This window comes from Dermacentor albipictus, chromosome 8, assembly GCF_038994185.2.
Source record: "Dermacentor albipictus isolate Rhodes 1998 colony chromosome 8, USDA_Dalb.pri_finalv2, whole genome shotgun sequence".
NCBI lineage: Eukaryota > Metazoa > Arthropoda > Arachnida > Ixodida > Ixodidae > Dermacentor > Dermacentor albipictus.
In genome coordinates, this window is record NC_091828.1 from 71,783,045 (window position 1) to 71,803,141 (window position 20,097).

General features: G+C 45.5%; 1 protein-coding gene across 1 annotated transcript in view; it reads right to left on the minus strand.

Moving 5' to 3' along the window:
• Positions 1-20,097, minus strand: part of LOC135921450 (sorting nexin-29-like) — a 57,447-nt gene that overhangs the window by 29,602 nt on the left and 7,748 nt on the right. Inside the window, exons 6-14 of the mRNA XM_065455814.2 lie at positions 15,563-15,737; positions 14,496-14,566; positions 13,145-13,276; positions 9,748-9,841; positions 9,360-9,592; positions 7,278-7,407; positions 3,741-3,856; positions 1,907-2,065; positions 142-205 (exon numbers count right to left, since the gene is read on the minus strand). Coding sequence (XP_065311886.1) covers positions 142-205; positions 1,907-2,065; positions 3,741-3,856; positions 7,278-7,407; positions 9,360-9,592; positions 9,748-9,841; positions 13,145-13,276; positions 14,496-14,566; positions 15,563-15,737 — 1,174 coding nt within the window. The remainder of the gene's footprint in view (positions 1-141; positions 206-1,906; positions 2,066-3,740; positions 3,857-7,277; positions 7,408-9,359; positions 9,593-9,747; positions 9,842-13,144; positions 13,277-14,495; positions 14,567-15,562; positions 15,738-20,097) is intronic.

Genomic DNA, 20,097 nt, shown 5'->3' on the forward strand with positions numbered 1-20,097 from the left:
ACTTTCACTTCAGTGAGGCAGTTACGAAATTAGTGCCTTCATGCATTCTTTTTTCCTTTTGATTTTGAACTCATTGCCATTAATTATCCATTCACTCAATCGATCAATTAATCAATAAACAAAAAAATAAAAAGCACTCACGTATTCTCCTGTTCAACATCTTTGATTTGTTGAGTCATGACGAGCAGAGCTTGCTTAAGCTCATCTGCAATGTAAAAAAGGCAGTAACCATCAGCCAGTCTGCCCCCATGCTCTCAATATTGCCCCCAGTAAAAATCCTGTGAGACATCAAACTGATGGCGAACATTTTCCATAATGTCACCGCGGCAGCATCTGCGACACCAGCAATTAAAATTAACTCGAAAGCAACTCAGTGACTATGAGGGATGTCGTAGTGGGAAAGTCTGGATAAATTTCAATCACTTGGGAGTCCTTGACATGCACCTAAAACTGAAGAAGCGTTTTTTCTTTTCTCGTTTCGTTCCCATCAGAACGCAGCGCCGAAATTCAAACCCACAGCCTTGTAGTTGGCGACGGAATGTCATAGGCACTGAGCCATCGTAACAGAGACAAGAGAAATGAATGTTGATAGCATGATCCAGGGGAAGAAAAAAGCTTTCAGGCAGCACCCATCTCCAATGATTGACTAAGCTATGCGAGAGCCCTGTTCCCTCAGCACATGTGCTTCGTCCACCTGCTGACTGAGCAGAGCATGACAGTGCGTCTGTTCTTCATCACTTTTGCCACCAAACGCCCTGTGTGTCTTTAGATCTTCCAACCCCACATGTGCGAGCCACAGGTGCATGTCAATATTCTGACGGCATGGCGATGGTGGCAGTACCCTTTTGCTCTACTGTCACACATATTTCACATGCCGTCTCAACTGTCGACGTGGTGCCAAGCATAGGTGCAATAGGCTTCTGCAAACCTGACTCACGTTAAGCTGCTTTTTCGGCTAATTTGACCCCTGCTGAAGGTCCTGGCCGGCGCACACACCTTTCTGTGGGCCCAAGCATACGTTATTTTAATGCTAAAATTGGCCTTTGTTGAATAAATCGAGCTTGACCAGTCATGATGCCTGACCCCTACGGTGACCCCAATAGCGATTCCTTTAATGGCAGCGTCTGTCTCGGCAGAGCCTAGAGGATGGTGAATGCACTGAACACACATCATCTTCCATCAAAAGCGCCTACTTTCGGCCTGCCCTAGAAAGATATTTAAGCAATAACCGAACCTCGCCATGTCTGATTATGGTAATTACCCAATTCTAGCATGCACATTGTTTCTTTCCCAGAAAATAGGGTCGGAAATTCCGTACGCATTGCAATCGGACACAATCGGAAAACCACCTTCGCAGTGTTTGTATGCGTTATCGCATCACAATGCAATGCAGCGAAGCTAACTTTCAGAAACCGGTCACCACTGTGCAACACATACATACCCTTGCCAATTTCGCTCGCTAAAAAAATCGGGTATGCGTTAGTTTTCTATTTTGTTAAGGAAGTCTAAAATTTCCATGTTAGTTTTGTACATTGGACCCACATAAAGTGGGCATGCGTTTAATTCGGGGGCATGTTAGAATCGCATAAATACTGCCAATTTAATCAGTGGCGTGTTCTGCCATATTTTTCTGCGCTTTGTTTAATTTCACCCGCAAGATAATTAGATTAATTCTATTGCTCTCTTCAGGGCCGAATTAAGGGAAGTCGACTGTACTCGCTTACCAAACGACAGGCCTAGGTTCGATTCCTCGCACGGGGTTTATTTTCTGAATTTTTTTTTAAGTGCGCAGTCATCACATCGAGGCCACATACAGACGAGAGTGAGGTAGGGTGGCAATAGGAATGCTCTCACATTTAACATGACTCGTAATGTGCACAACGTGCAAGGTGCTCGGTTCCCTGACCTGGTGTCGCAGACGCCATGTCAGAGGCAAGCTCAGCTTCAGCGGCCGCAGCACTCGGCGACTCGACGGCGCCCAGGGCGAGCGACGACACGTTCTGTGCCAGAGCCAGCGCAGCCGCTGCCGTCTCTGTGTCTTCGCTGTAGCTAGGAATGGAGTCCTCTGTGCAGGCAGAGACAAAAAGCATCTAACGTCATGTTCATGCGATTTCAACGCCACATTTGCATAATAAGTTTCTCAGACATAAAACATCTTTTCTCACAGTCCCGTGGAAAATGCACGAGATGGGTTCTACTGTACACAGTACCTGCTGCAAGACTTTTGCCTATTTTACTGCAAAATGCCCATCATTTTAGAACTTGTTTATGATTGAGGCATTAACATGGAAAATTTTAAGATTTTTCATTTGCATCTAGCACAAAACTGATTTCCAAGGAATACTGTAAGTGAACAACTTTCAGAGCCTTATTTTTTTGGAGCTCTTCATTTACTCGGACCCACTTGCAGTAGCGCAGCTTCAGAACTTTTGGTTTTTTGTCATAGTTGGTTGTGTCGAAGTCGTTCTTGGCGACGCGGTTTCTCAGCCTTGCTTGTCTCGCCACCGAAACGCAAGATGACTGATCCGCCCGCTGATCATTGGCAATGCATGATGTTGCCAGTGAAAACAAAGCGCGCGGCTATAGATTTGGAAACTAAGTAGTTTAACCGATGAGACAATCGTCGCGAACATGCTCGCATTGGATAGTGACGGTGACGACGGCAGCAATGACGCGGTAGGGCAGGTGGTCTCAACGTTGTCCTCACAGGAGGCCTGGTAGATGATTCAGTCGCTCCGGGGCTTTGTTTTCGCGAGGAACCTTCCGCTGCACTACGTGGAGCACCTGGATACCTTGGAGAAGGATGTCGGCAAGCTTCATGTATAGAATGCAAGGCTGACAGACATAGGCCTTTCTCGTGCAAGCCAGTGAGAAGTACGTGGCGAGATGCTTGTGGCGATCTCTCCTCAGCGTTTCTTTTGCTTTTCTCAAGCCGACAGGCTCACAATTTTTAAAAGGCCCCTTTCCAGGCCACTAAAGCGATGACTCGGCAGTGCTCGCTTATCGCTTGCCACCCGTGACACCTCATTGCAGTTGTTATAGCAGTGCCATTCTTTAATGCCAACAGCTGCAGCTTGTTACACATGATCGGAGCGCCCAGGACGCAGTCAAATGCGTGAACACAACCAGCAGCCGGATGGACGAAATGGACGGAGGACGGGGAGGGGCACTGGTCTCCCCGCCATTATAGTTTTCTCACATCAGCTCTGCCATCCCCGTATTTTGATTTTTTCATGTAACCCGGTTATAACAATTATTGGTTATAACAATGGAACTTTTGTGGCACTGGAATACTGTTATAAGTGGATTTGACTGTACGATGAGCATGCTGAAACTAAAAGCTTTGAAGTTGATTGGTGGACTTTTGTTAATTAACAACTAATTACGATGTATCACTTTTACCTCATGGTCACCACCACTGATGGCATGTCTTCGAAGGAACTGTCCTTTTATTTCAAAATAGCTATTTTTAAATCTTATGTGAAGTCTTCACAGAAACCCCCTGTATGCACAAACAAAGACACATGCTCTCCCGTCCACTGTCTACCTCTACCACGTGACCGGCTTCCCACACACATGCTTTTTTTCCATCCGACACTCCTCCTGCTGACGCACTAATAAATATGTGAGGAGCCTCTCAAGTTTTCCTTTAAGGATAGCCACTCAGTCACTGACTGCAGTAATCGTAGGACTTACAGAAGGCCCACTGAAGCCATCACTGCAAAGGTCGATGATTTTACCTGATCTGGCTCCATCTTCCGCAGGATGGCACATGGGAATGAGGTCCCCAATGGACAGGTCCAGGATGGGCGTCAGGGCAGATGTCTGGCAATTGGAACCTGCTTCCTGGCCATGGCTGCAAGTAAACACGAGAAAAACAGTGCATCCTTGCAGCCCCATATTAAATGATGCCTCTTCAGCACCTACAAAGCAAGTCCTCAAAGCATGGCATTCAGACCGCCCGATGGTGCAAGTACAATCAGGCTTCTAAAGCATGCACGGTCTGGTGGAACGTGTACAGAAAACAGACGCAGCAATAGCCTGGCATGTGCTTTCGTTGACAGCTACCATCACTTTACTGCAATCCGTGTTTCCAGCTGACAGAAGGTGTTTATGAGGAGCCACAAAGGATGGCGTGCCAAATTCCACAGTACTGTGACAAGTCTCATCATAGCTGCCTGAAAATCATGATTGCATGAGAGAGCCTAGCTTTTCACCCCCAGGTACAGTTAGATGCCCCCACAATAAAGCATATAACTGAAGCGTCTTAACAAAAAATGGGCCTTTGACAGTCTTCCAGTTTAAGACGGATAAATCAAAATCTTCAACCTGTGCACTTCGTCACCTCCCACACGTATACTTTGCAACACCGGCTGTGCATGAGCTTTAGAGAGCCATCGCTCCGATATAAACAAGTGCGCAAGAGCTAAACCACATCAGTCTGACAACAGCGCCCTTTCTGTATGAGCCTCCAACTCAATTAAGGCTGCTGAGTTCAGAAAAGCATGACGTCGAAAAATCACTGGCACAGCTATGAAGGAGATCCGATTTTCCACGAGCAACTTCATTGGCAGAGCACTTCTTTGGCCCCTATTTTTCTTGCATATAAGTAAACATCTCCTGGCCTAAAGCTTCTTTTTCTAGGTTTCTAGAAAGTAATCTGGGAGTCGACGTTTGCCCTTAGTGTGTCCAATTACAGTCGAACCCGGATATATCGAACTCGAAGTGGATCGAGAAATAGTTTGATGTATCAATAATTCAATATACAGAAATCGGCTTGAGACGTCGCTCGCGGTCATGACAAATGATGGCTTATCGGAGCATTCAAGAACATGAAGTCCATACGTGCAACGTGAAGGCACACTTTATTTCACAGACAAAAAATCACTAATCTCCGACTGCTTTTTGCTCTGGGAAATAAAGCTGAAAACGCTGCTTTCGATCTTTTCGATACTTTCCAGGTGCGATAATCCGGTGTCCTCCATTTCACAACAACAATGCCGAATCAGGCTGAACGCTGACGCCAGCTCAGCGGTTGTGTACGAGCGCATTTCCTCGTGACCACGGTGACCTCCATCACCACTGGAATCGCCTTCCTCTAGGGTGCCAGCAATTCCCTCCACAATGTAATCATCAGCTAGAGCGGCTATAGCTTGAACATCGCTGTCAGCATCGACATAATCGTCAATAGCCACTTCGGGTGGAACGGCACCCGGAAAACGGGACAAGTCGCGAAATGCCTCATGCAAGTATTCGTCTGAGGCTCCCGGACATTCATCTACCGCCACTGTGTCCTTTCCAGGCCCCAGTGATCATCTGAATGGCCCCCAACAGGTCACCCTTCAGATCGTCTCCCATGCGGAGGTTAATTAGGAGCCGCTGAACAAGTCTCCTACTGTAGCCGACCTTCGGTGCCTTTATGATGCCCTAGTCCAGTGGCTGCAACCTTGCTACTGTGTTAGGCGGGAGAAATTTAAATTCTACATGCTGCAGCTCGCAAGTGGTGTGACGAGGCGAGCAGCTGTTGACGAGAAGGCAAACTCGACGGCCTGACTTGCCCAATTCAGTGTCCCATGCCTGAAGCCATTCAGAAAAAAGCTGCCGCATCATCCATGCTTTCCTGTTAAAGCCATAGCGTACTGGAAGCTGTTTGCAGTCCTTGAAGCACCGAGGTGACATACTTCTTCCAACCACACTACAGCTTGCAAGATGCATCTATATTTGCTGCAAGCAAAACCGTAATGCGCACTTTGCTCATCTTCCCACCGTGACATGTGCTCCCTCAGAAGTCGAGCGTCTTGCATGGCAACATTTGCCAGAAAAGTCCAGTCTCATCTGCATTGAAGATATCTGCGGGAGAAAACTCCGCAGCGATCTTTGGACACTCCTCGGAAAGCCACTGTTGCATTTCCTGGCTGCTGACAGCTTCACTTTCGCCTGAGATGGCTTTTCCCACAATCCTGTGGCGGCTTCTGAACCTCTGCAGCCACCCAGTGCCACCGCAAAAGTTTTCCTCGCCGAGAGCAGCCGTGAACCATTTAATCTTTTCCATCAACATGGGGCCATCCACGGGAATGTTTTTAGCTCGGACCTCCAGAAACCAGGCACGCAATGCTTTCTCAACTATCTCAAAAGCCGCAGGGCGAGCATGACACGCTCCAGAGTGACTTTGCCCAGCTGCTTTGAGTTTGATATCTTCCTTGGTTTTGAGCAGCGTACTTAAAGTGCTCTGTGGAATGCCAAATGCATCAGCCACCGAGGACTTCTTCTCGCCCTTGGCCTGCGTGCCGGGGCCGGGCTCAGACAGTCCCTTGATGGTGGAAATAAAAAGTTTTTCATTCATTCGTTCATTCTTCTCGCCCTTTTCGACACTCTGTATGATCGCCAATTTGGCTGCAAAGTCCAAATTTTTCTGCTTCTTTATGTTCGCAGCTGGCGCCACTTGCACTAAAAGACAAAACAGCACGTCAGACACGCCACCCATGGAACATTCACCACACACAAGAGAAAGCGACAGGCGTTCAGTCTGGCATGCACTGATCTGGCTTTTTGGTGCCTCCTGCATACTGCTACGAAGGAGAAAAAGAGGGAAGGATAGAGAGAGTGGAGAGAGAGCTCGGCAGCGCTCGGCAGTAATGGCCATAATGGCGGTATGCGCCGTGCATAGGCGCCATGCCTCCCTCACACTTTCATTCACTTTTTTGCGTTGTCTCCACACTATGGCTCCAATGGCTGCGTCTGCTCCGTACCGGCCGTCACCTAACCGGTTTCCTCTTTCTTTCACGCACGTGACTTGCAAACGTCGTGAGGCGCCGCATGCCAAACGACCACGGGAGATGCGAGGGGCGTTGGGGAAAGCACACCTTCCAGGGCGTGGTGCTGCTCTAGACCGGCCGCCACGAAGCCGGTTTACTCCGTGCATGCGGCTCGCAAATGTCACGCGGCGTTGCATGCCAAATGACCACTGATGGGCATGGGAGATAACTGCGCCTTTGGGGAAAGCGCACCTTCCAGTGCACGGCAAGGAGTTCGATATATCAAATGATCTGCGAAATTAGAGTTTAATATATGACGCAACTTTCCCATACATTTGCACAGGATATTCAAGGGGATAAGCTGCATGTTCGATATAACCAATAATTGGAAATACCCGGGTTCGATATATCTGGATTCAACTGTATTTGGCTCCTGGTTGGCATAAGTGTCAGGTGGCAAAGGTGTGCACCAAAACGAAATGCAAAACATAGTTGGCGAGTGCAGCATTAACAGCCTGTCACCTCATTGGTGATGAGGACACGGAATTGGGCAGCTCAGGTCTCGGTGACCCCGAGGACTCTGTTGACCCTGACCACGTCTTTGCTCGCTCCACTGGGATGGCTGCTGATGGCTTGCCCCGTGGATTGGGCTCTGCGATGAACACACAAATGGCCGATAAGTGCTCCTTCATTGATAGAGTGCTAGCACTCTACCTGGTGATCACAGTACCTTGCACTTCATTAAGCAACAGGAATGACAGTTCATGACAATCACAAGCAATCTGATATGGTTGGGGAAGAGTTTAATTTGCTGTCTTCAAGGACAGTGGCTGAGATAGAACAACAGAGCTTATCAATAGAAATTTAATTGTTGTTTACAAAGCCTGGTGCATTGTAAAATGCAATGAAGTATTTTTTCTTTTTATATGAAGTTCCAATTCTCGGAATGCACTAATATTCAGAAATCATCACACTCCCTACGGTGTCTGAAAAAGAAAAGAGCTGCTATCATTGGAGGATGAAGTGAAGTGATAGCCTCCCAGTATATCTGCAGAAATAAGTGGCTGGCACACCTATAAGCGCTATGGGAGCACGTGGGTGTGATGCACGAACATGCTAGAGCGCACTCGGCAGGTAGCCTTCAGCCTCACCGTGGTTTAGTTCTTTTTTCTTACAGAAGATTGAAATCAAAAACCATACTATAATTCCAAAGAACAGATGAGACACATTGCCCTGCACCCATGGTTACACCATTATATATGCTGTCGCCAGTGTCTTGTAACGCACTTCCAATGCTGCAAGGTGATATTTTTGGGGGGACGTCGTGTTCACACGCCAGAGCTCCAGCATAGTGGATGCTGGAGTGTGAGTCCTGAATTCTTTTTCGCTGCCAGACCGAGCTGCATGTAATTGGGGCAGCATATATATATATATATATATATATATATATATATATATATATATATATATATATATATATATATATATATATATATATATATATATGTGTGTGTGTATATATATATATATATATCCGTGCATACCGTATTTACTCGAATCTCTGCCAGCACCGAATGTCAGCTGACCGCGATTCTAAGCGGACTCCCGAATGTTCGAAGCCAGAAAAAAAAAAAAAAGAACTTACCTTGAGTGTAAGTGGAACAAAAAGGTGAGGACAGCGTTCACTATATGAAAACAGTATTTATTTATATGAACACACTGAGCTCACTCTACGTAATCATCGCTGCTAGCCTCGTACGCTTGCAGAAGCGCGCCCACGCTTGCGACGACACTGCAGCATGGCTTGTACGCGCCAAAACCCAGCGCAATCTATGTGAACAGCTCCCCCTCTAATATTACGCACTTCCTTATCGCTATCATCTCCTCGTTGTGGAACATGCAAAAGGCGTATCCCGTTGCCCCCCCTCCAATGACGGTCGTTTTTCTCATCGATGCTGAAGTCCCGCCTGGCTTGAACATTTGACGATGTCTCTGCAGCTAGCACAACTTTTTGTTCGTGGCATCGCCTGTTTGGTGCCATTACGATAATGCCACACCGCATGTCCATAAGCAACCATACCGATACGACACAAGTCAAAACGGCGACATCGCTCATGTAGTTTGGTTGGCAACTACGCGGCTAGTAGTGGCTGCGATAGTGACTTTTCTAGATGGCGCTAGCTATGCACCATATTTATCATTTTCAATTATAAACTGGCGTGTTTTTTTAAATCTTCTAATCTAAGCCGACCCTATCGTTTGGTATATGATTATTTGAAAAAAACTATCGACCTAGATTCAAATAAACACGGCACATATCTGGGACACGATGCCGACTCTGCGAATGTGGCTGGAACGTTGGTAAATTCATAATGAAAAATACAAACAATGCAAAAAACAGGACAAGTAAGAGGACATGCATGCAGCGCTGCGTGTATGTGAACTCACTTTGGTGCTATTTCTTTCACGATGGGCACTCACCAACTCGCTCACCCTTGTATCATGCTCACACGATGCTCTCGCAATAAAATCGCTCAGCAACAGCACCCCACTATGAAGACGAACAGCCCCCATTCTCTCTACAAGCGAGGTGCCTTCACTGACCTCTCTCGTCGGACAGGTTTCCGTCGGAAGTGGCAAGGGACTCGACACTCTGCGCGTCGTCTGCTGTAACCCTGGTGGGCACGGCAGTCGCAGCTCCCTCATCATCTGCGGTGTCGCCCGTGGCAGACGACGCGTCGCCGTTGACTTGCAGGGCCACATTTGGGAACTCTGTTGCCACAGGAGACGAGAGACACGTTGCTGGTGCGCTGAAGCAGCTGTGGTTGCCCAGGAACCTGCATTTTGATCGACACACTGGTTTCCAAATTCCCGAAATACAGTTGGGTTCAGTTGATAAAACATTCGGCAACAGCCGTTTCAAGGTCCAAGCATTGAATGAGAGAACAATAATATCACTGGACAGGGCCAGCAGCTAGGAAACACCCCTAACCTGCTGTCTAAGGTGTAATCCTCGTCATCTTCATCGTCGAAGGAGACCACGTTGGATCGAGGCTTGCGGCGCTTCTTCTTCCGCTTGCCCTCAACTGCGAGATCAAAAACGGTTTCTATTTTCAGTCCATTCATTAACCCCAGTGGCCAAGGCAGGCAGTTGCATTGGCAATTACAGCTGAAAAGGCCCACTATTACATGGCATTAAAATTGCAGTGCCACAGGATTAAGGAACGTTTATTTAAGCTTACTATGGAGTTAAACCTTAGTTTAAATGTGCGTACCTTCATTTTAAAATAATAAATTCTATGCCCTTACATGCCAAAACCATGATCTGATAATGAGGCATGCTGCAGTGGGGGACTCCAGAATAATTTAGCCACTGGTGGTTCTTTAATGTGCACCTAAATCTAAGTACAGTCGAATGTTGTTAATTCAAACATGCTTAATTCGAACTTCACGTTTATTCGAACTGACACTGTGATCCCATCAAAGTTATGTATATTACAATAAGCAAAAACGCCCGGTAATTCGAACGCACAAGCATTAGCGACAGTTAAGTCGAACATACCGCGCTCTGACAATGCTTTCAGCAGTGTGCCGATGACACGGCGGCACCTTCGACCAGTATTGCTCTGACCTCGCCATAGAGAAAAAGCTTATGAGAGACCCCTCAATGTCACACATGCGGTTCCGTATAACGTCGAAGTGCCATAACACAGTCGCCGTGCGACCTACGCTGTATGTGCGAGTGAAAGCGTGCGAGGGGAGCAGACATCGAGGCTCAATCTTGCCCATGCGAAAGAGACGAAGCCGGGAGGAAGTGCGCCGTCTTCCATTGCACGCGAGGCATCAGGGGGAGGAGGCGGCATTTTACACTGACTGCAGCTGCACATGTGGCGGCTGTGCACAATCGTGCAGCCATATCTTGAGAGTTATCTGTGTTGGGGGCAGAGTCTAAGTACATCAGTGGCCTGTAGCTTTTTGTGTGCTGTGTGTTCTCGGCGCTCACTTTGCGTCAAAGCAATAGGCAGCACGAATGTCACTTCGCTTGCTGCTGATGCCACGTTTCCTCACGGCAGCGTTTTGATAGCGAACTTCTGCAGTCATAGAGTCAGATGTGTTTATGTTTGCTCATGCCTGTGTGACACCATGATTATTAATTTAGTTAGTATGCCTATGTTTACAAGTTTATATCACAGATAAACCTACTATGCAAAGCTGTGTTCCTTGAGCTGTCCACTAATTTGCTATCCCAACCGATGCTTCACCTTTCGGATGAAACTCCGACTTTTTTATAATGATGAGTCTAAACCGAGATGTCCCAATCTGCCAGTCCACCACATCCGACTCTGTAAACAAGACGGATCCTGAATACAAGGATCGAAGGCGACACCCACTACCTCATTCTACTCGTCCTTTGCACGCGCCGATGCTGCAACTGAAGGGAGCACACCAACACAATTATGATCAGTGGCAACAACTTCGTCATCTTCATAAGACAAGACGCGTTAAGAATGCAGGACGAAAGACGTAAACGCAGCACCAATCTGTCAGTAGATGAAGGAAAAAGCCCGCGAGCATGCAGCAGGAAGCAACTCTGCCGCTTCGGTGCCAGTCTTAGGTGGCAGAGGTAATCAGCGCCATCCACCAAGCTAGCGGAAAGCAAATCCGCTTGCTTCCCGCCCCTACCTCTCAACTCCCTCACCTTTAATAGCCAACTTGCGGGCGTGTCTCGGTGCCGGTACCACCGGTCCAGTGCCAGCTTAGCCCACTCCCTGAAGTTTCGTTTTCTGCGGTTATCGGCAAGCGAGCGTTGGCCGGCATAGGCAGTTTCGTGGTCCCTGCTCGCTGTGTGCTTGCGCGCCACGACATTTCACGACTAGCACCGTTCGTGCATTATGCTACAGTGCACGAGTACTTCAAGAACAAGTCTTGCTTTTAATTCAAACAGGTTTTCAGGCCCCTACGAGTTTGAATTATAGAGATTCAACTGTACAAGAGCATCTTTGAATTTCACTCCCACTAAAATGCGGCCATAGCAGCTGTGATCAAACCCGTCATGTCGACATCACACTTTCAGCTGAAAACTTCACTGAACGGAGAATTTGCAAGAACGAGGTCTTGATGATAAACCATTCAGAAAACTCCACAGTCGGTGTGGGCACCTTATGCGAAGCTATAGTAAATGTGTTAGACAGTGACTACGACAGTGCTATAGGAGGTTTCAACACATGGCCCTCATGTTCAAGATCATCTGAGAGTCTTAACTATTCTGTCTCACCAACTGCATGCAAGGCAGCGAAGGCCAGGGCTCATTTCTCCTCAACCAATCAGTGAGGGGAACCCACTGCACGTTCGAAGACTGGAAGGAGTCTTTATGCACTGCACACTGATACCATATCTACTTGAATCTGGGCCGGCCTTGACTCTAGACCAACCTCAAAAATTTGTAAAGCTGAAAAAAAGACAAGAAAGAAAAAAAAAAGAGGAAAAGTTCCTTAAATGTAAACCAAACAAAAAAAACATGAAAAATCATATTACTGTATAAAGAATCGCATTTAATTACAGTCTGTCAACATGTCGAAGGAGGCAGGCAGTTGAATTTGTTCCAAGTGATACCTAGAACATTTGCAACATTGATCGCCTCTAGCTGTATAATCTGCACTGCTATAGTAATTTTCGCTTCTCTTCTATTTTTTATTTTTTAATTTTTTTTTGATCTGGTAACATTGACAACATCTTTTTCCACCTCATGGTGTCAACCTTTCCACAGCCTGGTGAAAGCCATCCACTTTGCAGTACAGTAAAAAAAATTTGTTCCATTTCTTTCATGTTCTGGGTAAGAGGTATCGTTGCTGCCAGTTTCAGCTAAGCCACATCCCAGAATTAAAGGCGATGCTTGACTTTTGTACACTATATTTCTAAATACTTATGCATAGGCCTACATAGGAGTAAATACAGTACTACCATTACATATTTATTCAGGTTGTCTGTTGCGAGCCAGCCGCATGAAGTTGATGAGACAGCACACAGGTAAGTGTTCAGAAACAGCGGACAAGAAAGAAGGCTACTGCAGAATTGCCAGAAGAGGGAACAGCCAGTGAAGAGAGTCTTTAGGTATACATACCAAGCGCTGCCAAGTAAAGCAGATCTTGTAGGTCATACGATTCAATACGAAGGGTATGCTCCCACAAGCTTGTACATTTAGACAGAATAACGGTGGGCTATTACTGACTACAGATGATGTGCGCTCGTGCAACTCGAAGAGATTCACCCTCTTCCCTTCACCTATGTCTGCCTTGTGCAAATGTAAAAAAAAAAAAGAAAGCTAAATCTCGCATCTCTCAGTTTCTCTAATTACACGGACCAGTCCTTCAATGACAAAAGTGCCGTACCCAAGCCTTTGGCAATGACTGGACGCGTATCCGCGAGCCCTGCCTGTGTGGGAACCCGCACGACGACACTTGACTCCGGTGGATTCAGGTCCGGATTGTCAATGTTGATTGCAAACAGGATGGATCCCAGCCCTGCAAATATGGTCAAAAGCATAGAAGACAAAAGAGAATAGGTTTTCTTTTGTTTTTTTTTCCCCAACAACAACCCTATTTGTGCTTTTCCACTGCATTATGTCATTAGGAAGCTGAGCTTTCTTTCTTTCATAAACCAGCCAAGGCTTCATGGCAACAACACCACTGCAATTATTTACCAGACTTTCACTTACGTCAGTTCAGCCTATGATTTGAGCAAAACACACAAAAGGAAGTTGTCAACTTTTCTTCAATTTAGTCTCCTTCATCTCTTGGTAGAGAAATGGCATCACTCATCATGAAGCACAAGGAAGAGTCCTGAATTCTATGCTGGCTTTGCTGTCTGAAAAGTGCTTCCACCGAGCAATGCTAGCTTGGAGATAATGCATGCTATGTGCACTCACAGTGTTACAAGCATTAAACGCCATGTTTGTGAAAGTGGTGATAGGTGTGGTGAAGAGACACACGTGAGTGCTAATTCTGAACAGCCATTCCAACTTTACCAGGCCTCTTCTCCCGTTTGGATCTTCCTGTCACAATATTGGCTCTGTATCCTCTGACAGCAGTAGTGACATTGATTGCACATACAAACGGACAACCCAAAATATGGGTATTGGACCCTTAAGGTGCCTGATGTAGAAATGTTGCAAAATTCCTTAAAAAACACACACACACACACAACCACAGTTTCACAATATACTCACGGACATGTTTCTGTGGAAATGAAGGGAAAAGCTACGGAGACAAAGCATGCACAAGAGCATTCCTGAAAATAATTCCAGTCTCATTTGTGTCAGCTTATGCTGAGGAATGGCAAACATAAACATCTCATTTACTACAATGCCTAAATAATATATATATATATATATATATATATATATATATATATATATATATATATATAGACTATATATATAGACGCATCCCTGCATTAGTCCTGATTTCATTTTTTTTTTTTCGCTTTTCTCTTCCACATTTTGGCAAATGCAAAACTGGTGCATGTGGAAGCAACACTGATTCACTATCTGTTCCACGAAAACTGACAATGTTGTCAAGCACTGTCAAGACTACTGTGTAGTAATGCATATGCACAAGCTAAGTCACTGCACCTTGTGCTTCACTACCCGAGAAAGTATGTCACAAGCATAGCTCTCCTGCTTTATGCCCAAATAAGAAATGCTCGCTGAGCCCAGTGCAGCAAGTGGATGCACCGACTCACCTGCCGACATGGTGGGAAGCATGCTGCTTTTTTCCTGGTCCATCAGGAAGGCTGTGTCCTCATAGAACTGGCTGCAGGCAATAAATATAACATGACAAACCTCCCTGTAACCTCGCATTGTGTACAATTTATTTCTCTGTATTGCGTCTGCTTTTTATATGTTAAACATGTTTACTCTTCCTAATTACTTGCAATGTTACTCTCTTTTACTCTGTTACCCGTAATGCATCAATTCTGATATCAATCACTAATAAAAGGTTGCCCTCACACTTTCACTCAGGAGCTTATCTTGTACTAATGAATGAATGAATGAATGAATGAATCCTCAAATAGGCTCATTGCATTGCTTGCTCAACAGAAGCTTATTCCAAGTACACTGGTGGCTTTATGCGAAATTTAAGTGCCAGCAGTTTAGCCTGAAGAGCCATTTAACAGGTGAGCAAGGCATTGAAGAACCTGACAACTTCTGTAGGTGAAACAATATTTGAGACAAAATTATACATATACCATTTGCACAAAACTGTGCAATAACACTTAGTCTCAAAGCTACAACGGTTTAATCTGAGCCAGTTGGCTTACGACTCACGACTACTGTAGCATATAGCCCAAATATATGAAAAGAATATGAAGGAGGCAACATCACACAAGGTTGACTATCAGGTGGAATCTATAACTGTTGCGCGTGTTACCGCTTTTAAAGTCCTGTTGGTAAAATTATGCTGTACACCGCAGCAGCGTCACTGCTGTTTTGAGAAATCGTACAGCAAGACTGCCTTGGCAAATTCACTGACTGTAGCTTCAACAGCCTCAAGCTCACATCAGGTGGTGCATTTTGCATGGCTGTTCGTTTCCCTCTAAATGCTGAAGTGAAGCAGCTCTAGAGATGTATAATGCAAGTGTCAATTTCTGCAGCGATCTGCAGCCGAGTTCGTAAACACCTCGTGCACCCGGTACAAGCGGTTTTGTTAGTTATGCGACACTCAATACTGCCAATGACAAGAGCAGCCTTCCGGCAGCCCCGATGCCACCACGCGGTGCGATGCAAAAACCCTGACCCCTTCCCCCACCTGATGTGAGCGGGGTCGGCGACGAGCATGTGCATGTATCGCTCGAGGGCGTGCTCGTTGAGTGCCGACCGCAGCCATGCCCGCCCGCGGCCCTCATCGGTGTTCACGTGCCTCAGCACCAGGTACCGCTCCAACTCGTGCTTGGTCAGGTGGGTCCGTGCGTAGTGCCAGAACACTGCAACAGGACAGGGACCAATGTTGCATGCTTCGATTCTCGCTGTTCCAAGTGCTTTTGAAGCTGCACTACGCCTCTCAAAGGCTTCTAAAAGAGATTGGCGACAGCGCCACCTATGTGCCGGCAAACTCGTTCACGAATCGACTCACAGATTCGAAGCCACCCACAGATCTGAACCTGAATGAGCCAAAGTGAGTCTGCGAAAGTGTCAGTCAGAAGCAAGGCGAATCAACGCATGTCAAAGTGGGCACGAGTCCCAGTGAACTGGGGCTTGCACAAGTCTGAGCAAGTTTAGGTAAGTCTGTCACATGTGATTCAAGTCGTTACTGACTCTATTGGACCTCGTGTGAAGCTGGTTCCACGTGACCTCAAGAGGGTATGCTTCTGTACATCCAAGAGCAGGCTGGAGCTTGCGATTCTGTAAACTCCGAACAAGTTCGTGATTTTTTGTGAATTCGAGTGGGCCTGCCCGAGTCTGGTTTTGGCGAGTTTGGATCCGTGCGAGTATGGAGAGGTCTGCTTTGTGGCAAGCATGAGTCCAAGCGAGCCAGAATGGGTCTGCTCTTGGCGAGTTTTAATCATATGAGCTTGGCTGAGTCTTTCCCAAGTAGTTTGCAAGTGACTCTGAGTGAGTTGTGTTTATGTTGCTGACCTATAGTGCTAGTGTCTTGCCGGTTTTCTTTCTATGCTGAAAAAACTTTTGTGGCTATACAGATTAACTGTAACGCATGGCAAAGAAATGAAAATGATAAGTGTTATTGTATAGAACGGAATATGCGAAGAGATAGTGGGCTTGTGTGAATGGTGTAGTCTAAGCTATGGCATTAACTTTTAGAGAAAACTATGTCGATAATAAACGTCTTCCGTCTAATGACAGACTCGGAAAGCACGATTATAGTACACTTACGACACGGGTTTTGTGCACCTTGGCACTCTGTAAGAAACTGTGGCTGCAAGGCCTCGTTTGAAGAGTTTTCTTGTTTCACAAAATTGCAGTAAAAACACGAGACGAATTATAACGAGGCTGCAGAAATGGCCCACTCAGGTGACTTCCAAGCATAAGCAGGCCATCAGCACACCTCACAGATAAGGAGCTTTTGTATCTAGGTGAGAGCAGTGGAGATCAGTCTGACAGCTGCCCATGTAATGTAAGGATTGTCAAGCAAGTGTGTAATTGCATGTAACCTTCTTGCACGTGTTCCCATAGTAATTGGCCGTGCAAGTAAGGATAGATGGAGGAAAGCGTTGCACGTCTTTCGTGCACACATGTTTGATGCCGAACGAGTTTCAACCTGCCCAAAACCACGAATCTGCTTCATTCACTGTTCACTTCAGAACTGCAGAAAGCAAGAAATGCACTGTACTTTAACACACGTAACACGTGCCAAAAATTTGATGAAAGCCGAAACACTAACTTGCACACAAATTATGCCTTCAGTTGTAGCTTCCTGACAATGACTGAATGACTTCAGTCACGGCTTCCTGCCACAAACTTGTACCACATTTCAAGGGTGAGCAGCTGAGAAGGTAGTGGTGGCTAAGAAAACACAGTCACATTTTCTTAGAAGTGACTATCTGTGAAGTGTCTGTGAAATGCCTGTAAACACTGGAAGACTGGTTTCTGGAGTCCATATGTCAGACTATGAGAAATGTAATATTTTTGCACCCTCAATCTTTTAATTATTTTTTTTATTGCAACTGATTGCCCCCATATATGGCTGCAAGCTACTAAATAGCTGAAATGTTTCACTAAGCCAGCCACCATCTTTCCCACATTTACCAAGTCAGTCAATGCTGTAGAGAAGCCAACAACGTATTGTACTTTTTGTTTCCAACATTTTCAATCCATTATCAATCAATCAATCAATCAATCAATCAACAGAACAGGACTTTATCTTGGAGCACTACTTTGCACCAGCAATCCATAATTGGCTCTGCTCACAGGGCATAAAAGCTTGAACGCAAGACCTCTGATAAGAGCAGGAAATTTAGGTTTCTGCACTGTAGGTCAAAACCAAACGAGAACAAGTAACAAAGATATGAGCTAACATTCTTTGGCTCATAACTACACAAAAAAAATGTGTTCTGTTATAATGAAAAATTTGATTTAGTTTCATTGGTTCTTCAGCTTCAGAATAATCACTATTGCCTAATCAATCATCGAAGAGGCTGAAGAGGTAAGGCACTCCTGTTCAGCTTGGTGCAAAACCGGCCCAGTCTGATTTGAATGAGAAAAAAAATGAAACGGCCAATAAAATGCTACGCTGCATACGTCCAGATAAGCGAGTCTCAATGTACATGCATTGAAAGTTGTACAACGAAAGGTTATTCCATAAGGGGCAATCCTGCCGTGCTACTATTCCATGTATTACAAGTTCTGTGGCAACTTGACCTGATTAATGCAATACAGGTACGGTCAAAAGGCTCAATATGTTCTTGGAATTATTCAGCACTATCTAAGTGCAAGACACGCACATAAAGAAAGAAAACAAGAAGTCGGTGAAGTTTTATCAGTATGCAAGCACTGATACATCCATGACTGATAAATTCCTTGTTACGCACCACACCATCGTACGTCATGTGAGTGTGCTGCCGCTTCAGCACACATGCACAAAAAAAAAAAATGACATTCATTGCAGGTGCGTAGAAAGAGGCGACAAAAGCGTGCGCCTCTCAGCACCCTCGCAAGCCGCTTCAACTCGACAACACGTCTCCATTGTTTCAGACCCTGCTTATCAGTAAGCCGATGTCACGAGCCCACTTTCACCTGGCAATCATTAACGTGACGTGGTGATAGCGGCTGTGTGTCACACCCCATTTGAGCCCTTGGCTTTCAAGGGTGTGCTCATTCAAGTAAGCCTTCTCCTAATCACAAACACCTGATTAGCATAGCTCGGTGTACCCACCCTTGGCGATAGTACCTCAAGTGCAAAGAAGGCTTGAAAGTGGCTTCGAGATGCAACATGAAAAAGCACAGTTCGCAGTTCTGTGAAGCACTCCGGCCGTTACAAAACTGTGGAATTAGCAGCAGGTAATCGTAAGAAAAATGACCAGGTGTCCATTTCTGTCCTGAAACTGAAATTCATCCGACTCATTATCGAGTTAAATCCCGGTGTTTACCAGCCAGTGTTAGTAAGCATTTTAGGACAAGGTCACCATATCGCGGCCCAAAACACTTCGTGTTTAGAGAAAAAGTGATAATAATGATTTGCTCAAAATTTTATCTTTTTTAAATGTTTCTAGACGTCTTCCTAATTTTTTAAGCTATAGCTTTAAATTATGGCTTGCAGTAGCGAGTCAGTGGTAAAAATGTTGAAAGGTAAAAACAATACCTTCCTTTCTAAAGCAGTATGAGACCTTAAGATTGTGCTTTGATGTGCCCAAATGGTTCATTAATAAGCCCTTAGAGCAGGGCTTAGAGAATAAGCCTTTAAGAGTAGTAATAAATGGTGGCACACATCTCCTCCTTGAAATAAAGTGAGGCCGAGACATTCAACATAGCCAAAGCCCCTTGAGGAAATTTACTGGGGTTCCTAAGACTCCAACAAAAAAAGAAAAAAGCATATTTGTCGTCATGATTGACTAAAGGCTCACTAAATTTAGCGACTTTGTCACTAGGTTACTAACACTTCTTGAAGGTGATAAAACGATCTTAGAAGCAATGGCAGTACTTGAGACATCACCTGGAAAGAACAATGCCATAGTTTCCTGTAGCCATTAATTCAGACAAATATGGCATGTTAAAACAAATTTACCACTGAGATGGATATAGATATCAGTAGAGTATTTCATAGAATTATGAGAGCCTGGAAATTCACCGGATTAGGCTGAGCAACATTGGCCCAACTAAATGGAGGGCAATGGGAAATGATTTCCTGCTGTACTGGTCATAGTGAGGCAGGTGATGAGAGGGTGTAAACGGACTTTAACTTTAGCAATGCACCGAGGTATTAGTCCGGTTTTATGAACTAAAACAGCTAGACTTGGCAGTTCAAAAGGGACTGCAGAGGCCACAAAAGCTTGGTGCATGCAAGTGTTCACTCTTACTGAATCCTGTGAGGTCAAATTTTCCGATTTCCTGAAGTTGTGGGACCTCGGCTAAGTTTCCCACGAATCTAATGCACTCCTCTGGCTATTGGATAAGAGATGCAGGTTTCCAAGGTGTTGAAAGAAGCGTACCACACATTTTGCACACTTGCTTTAAAGGCTACAAAACAACATTACCACTCGGACACAATCACCCGACGATGCAGGGGCACAGCCCTCTAGAGCAGGAGAACCTAACAAGTGAATCAGCACAAAGGCTGTATACTGCAGGGGTGCACTAATGTCAACGTTCCTACAGCTTGGTTGCAGAAAG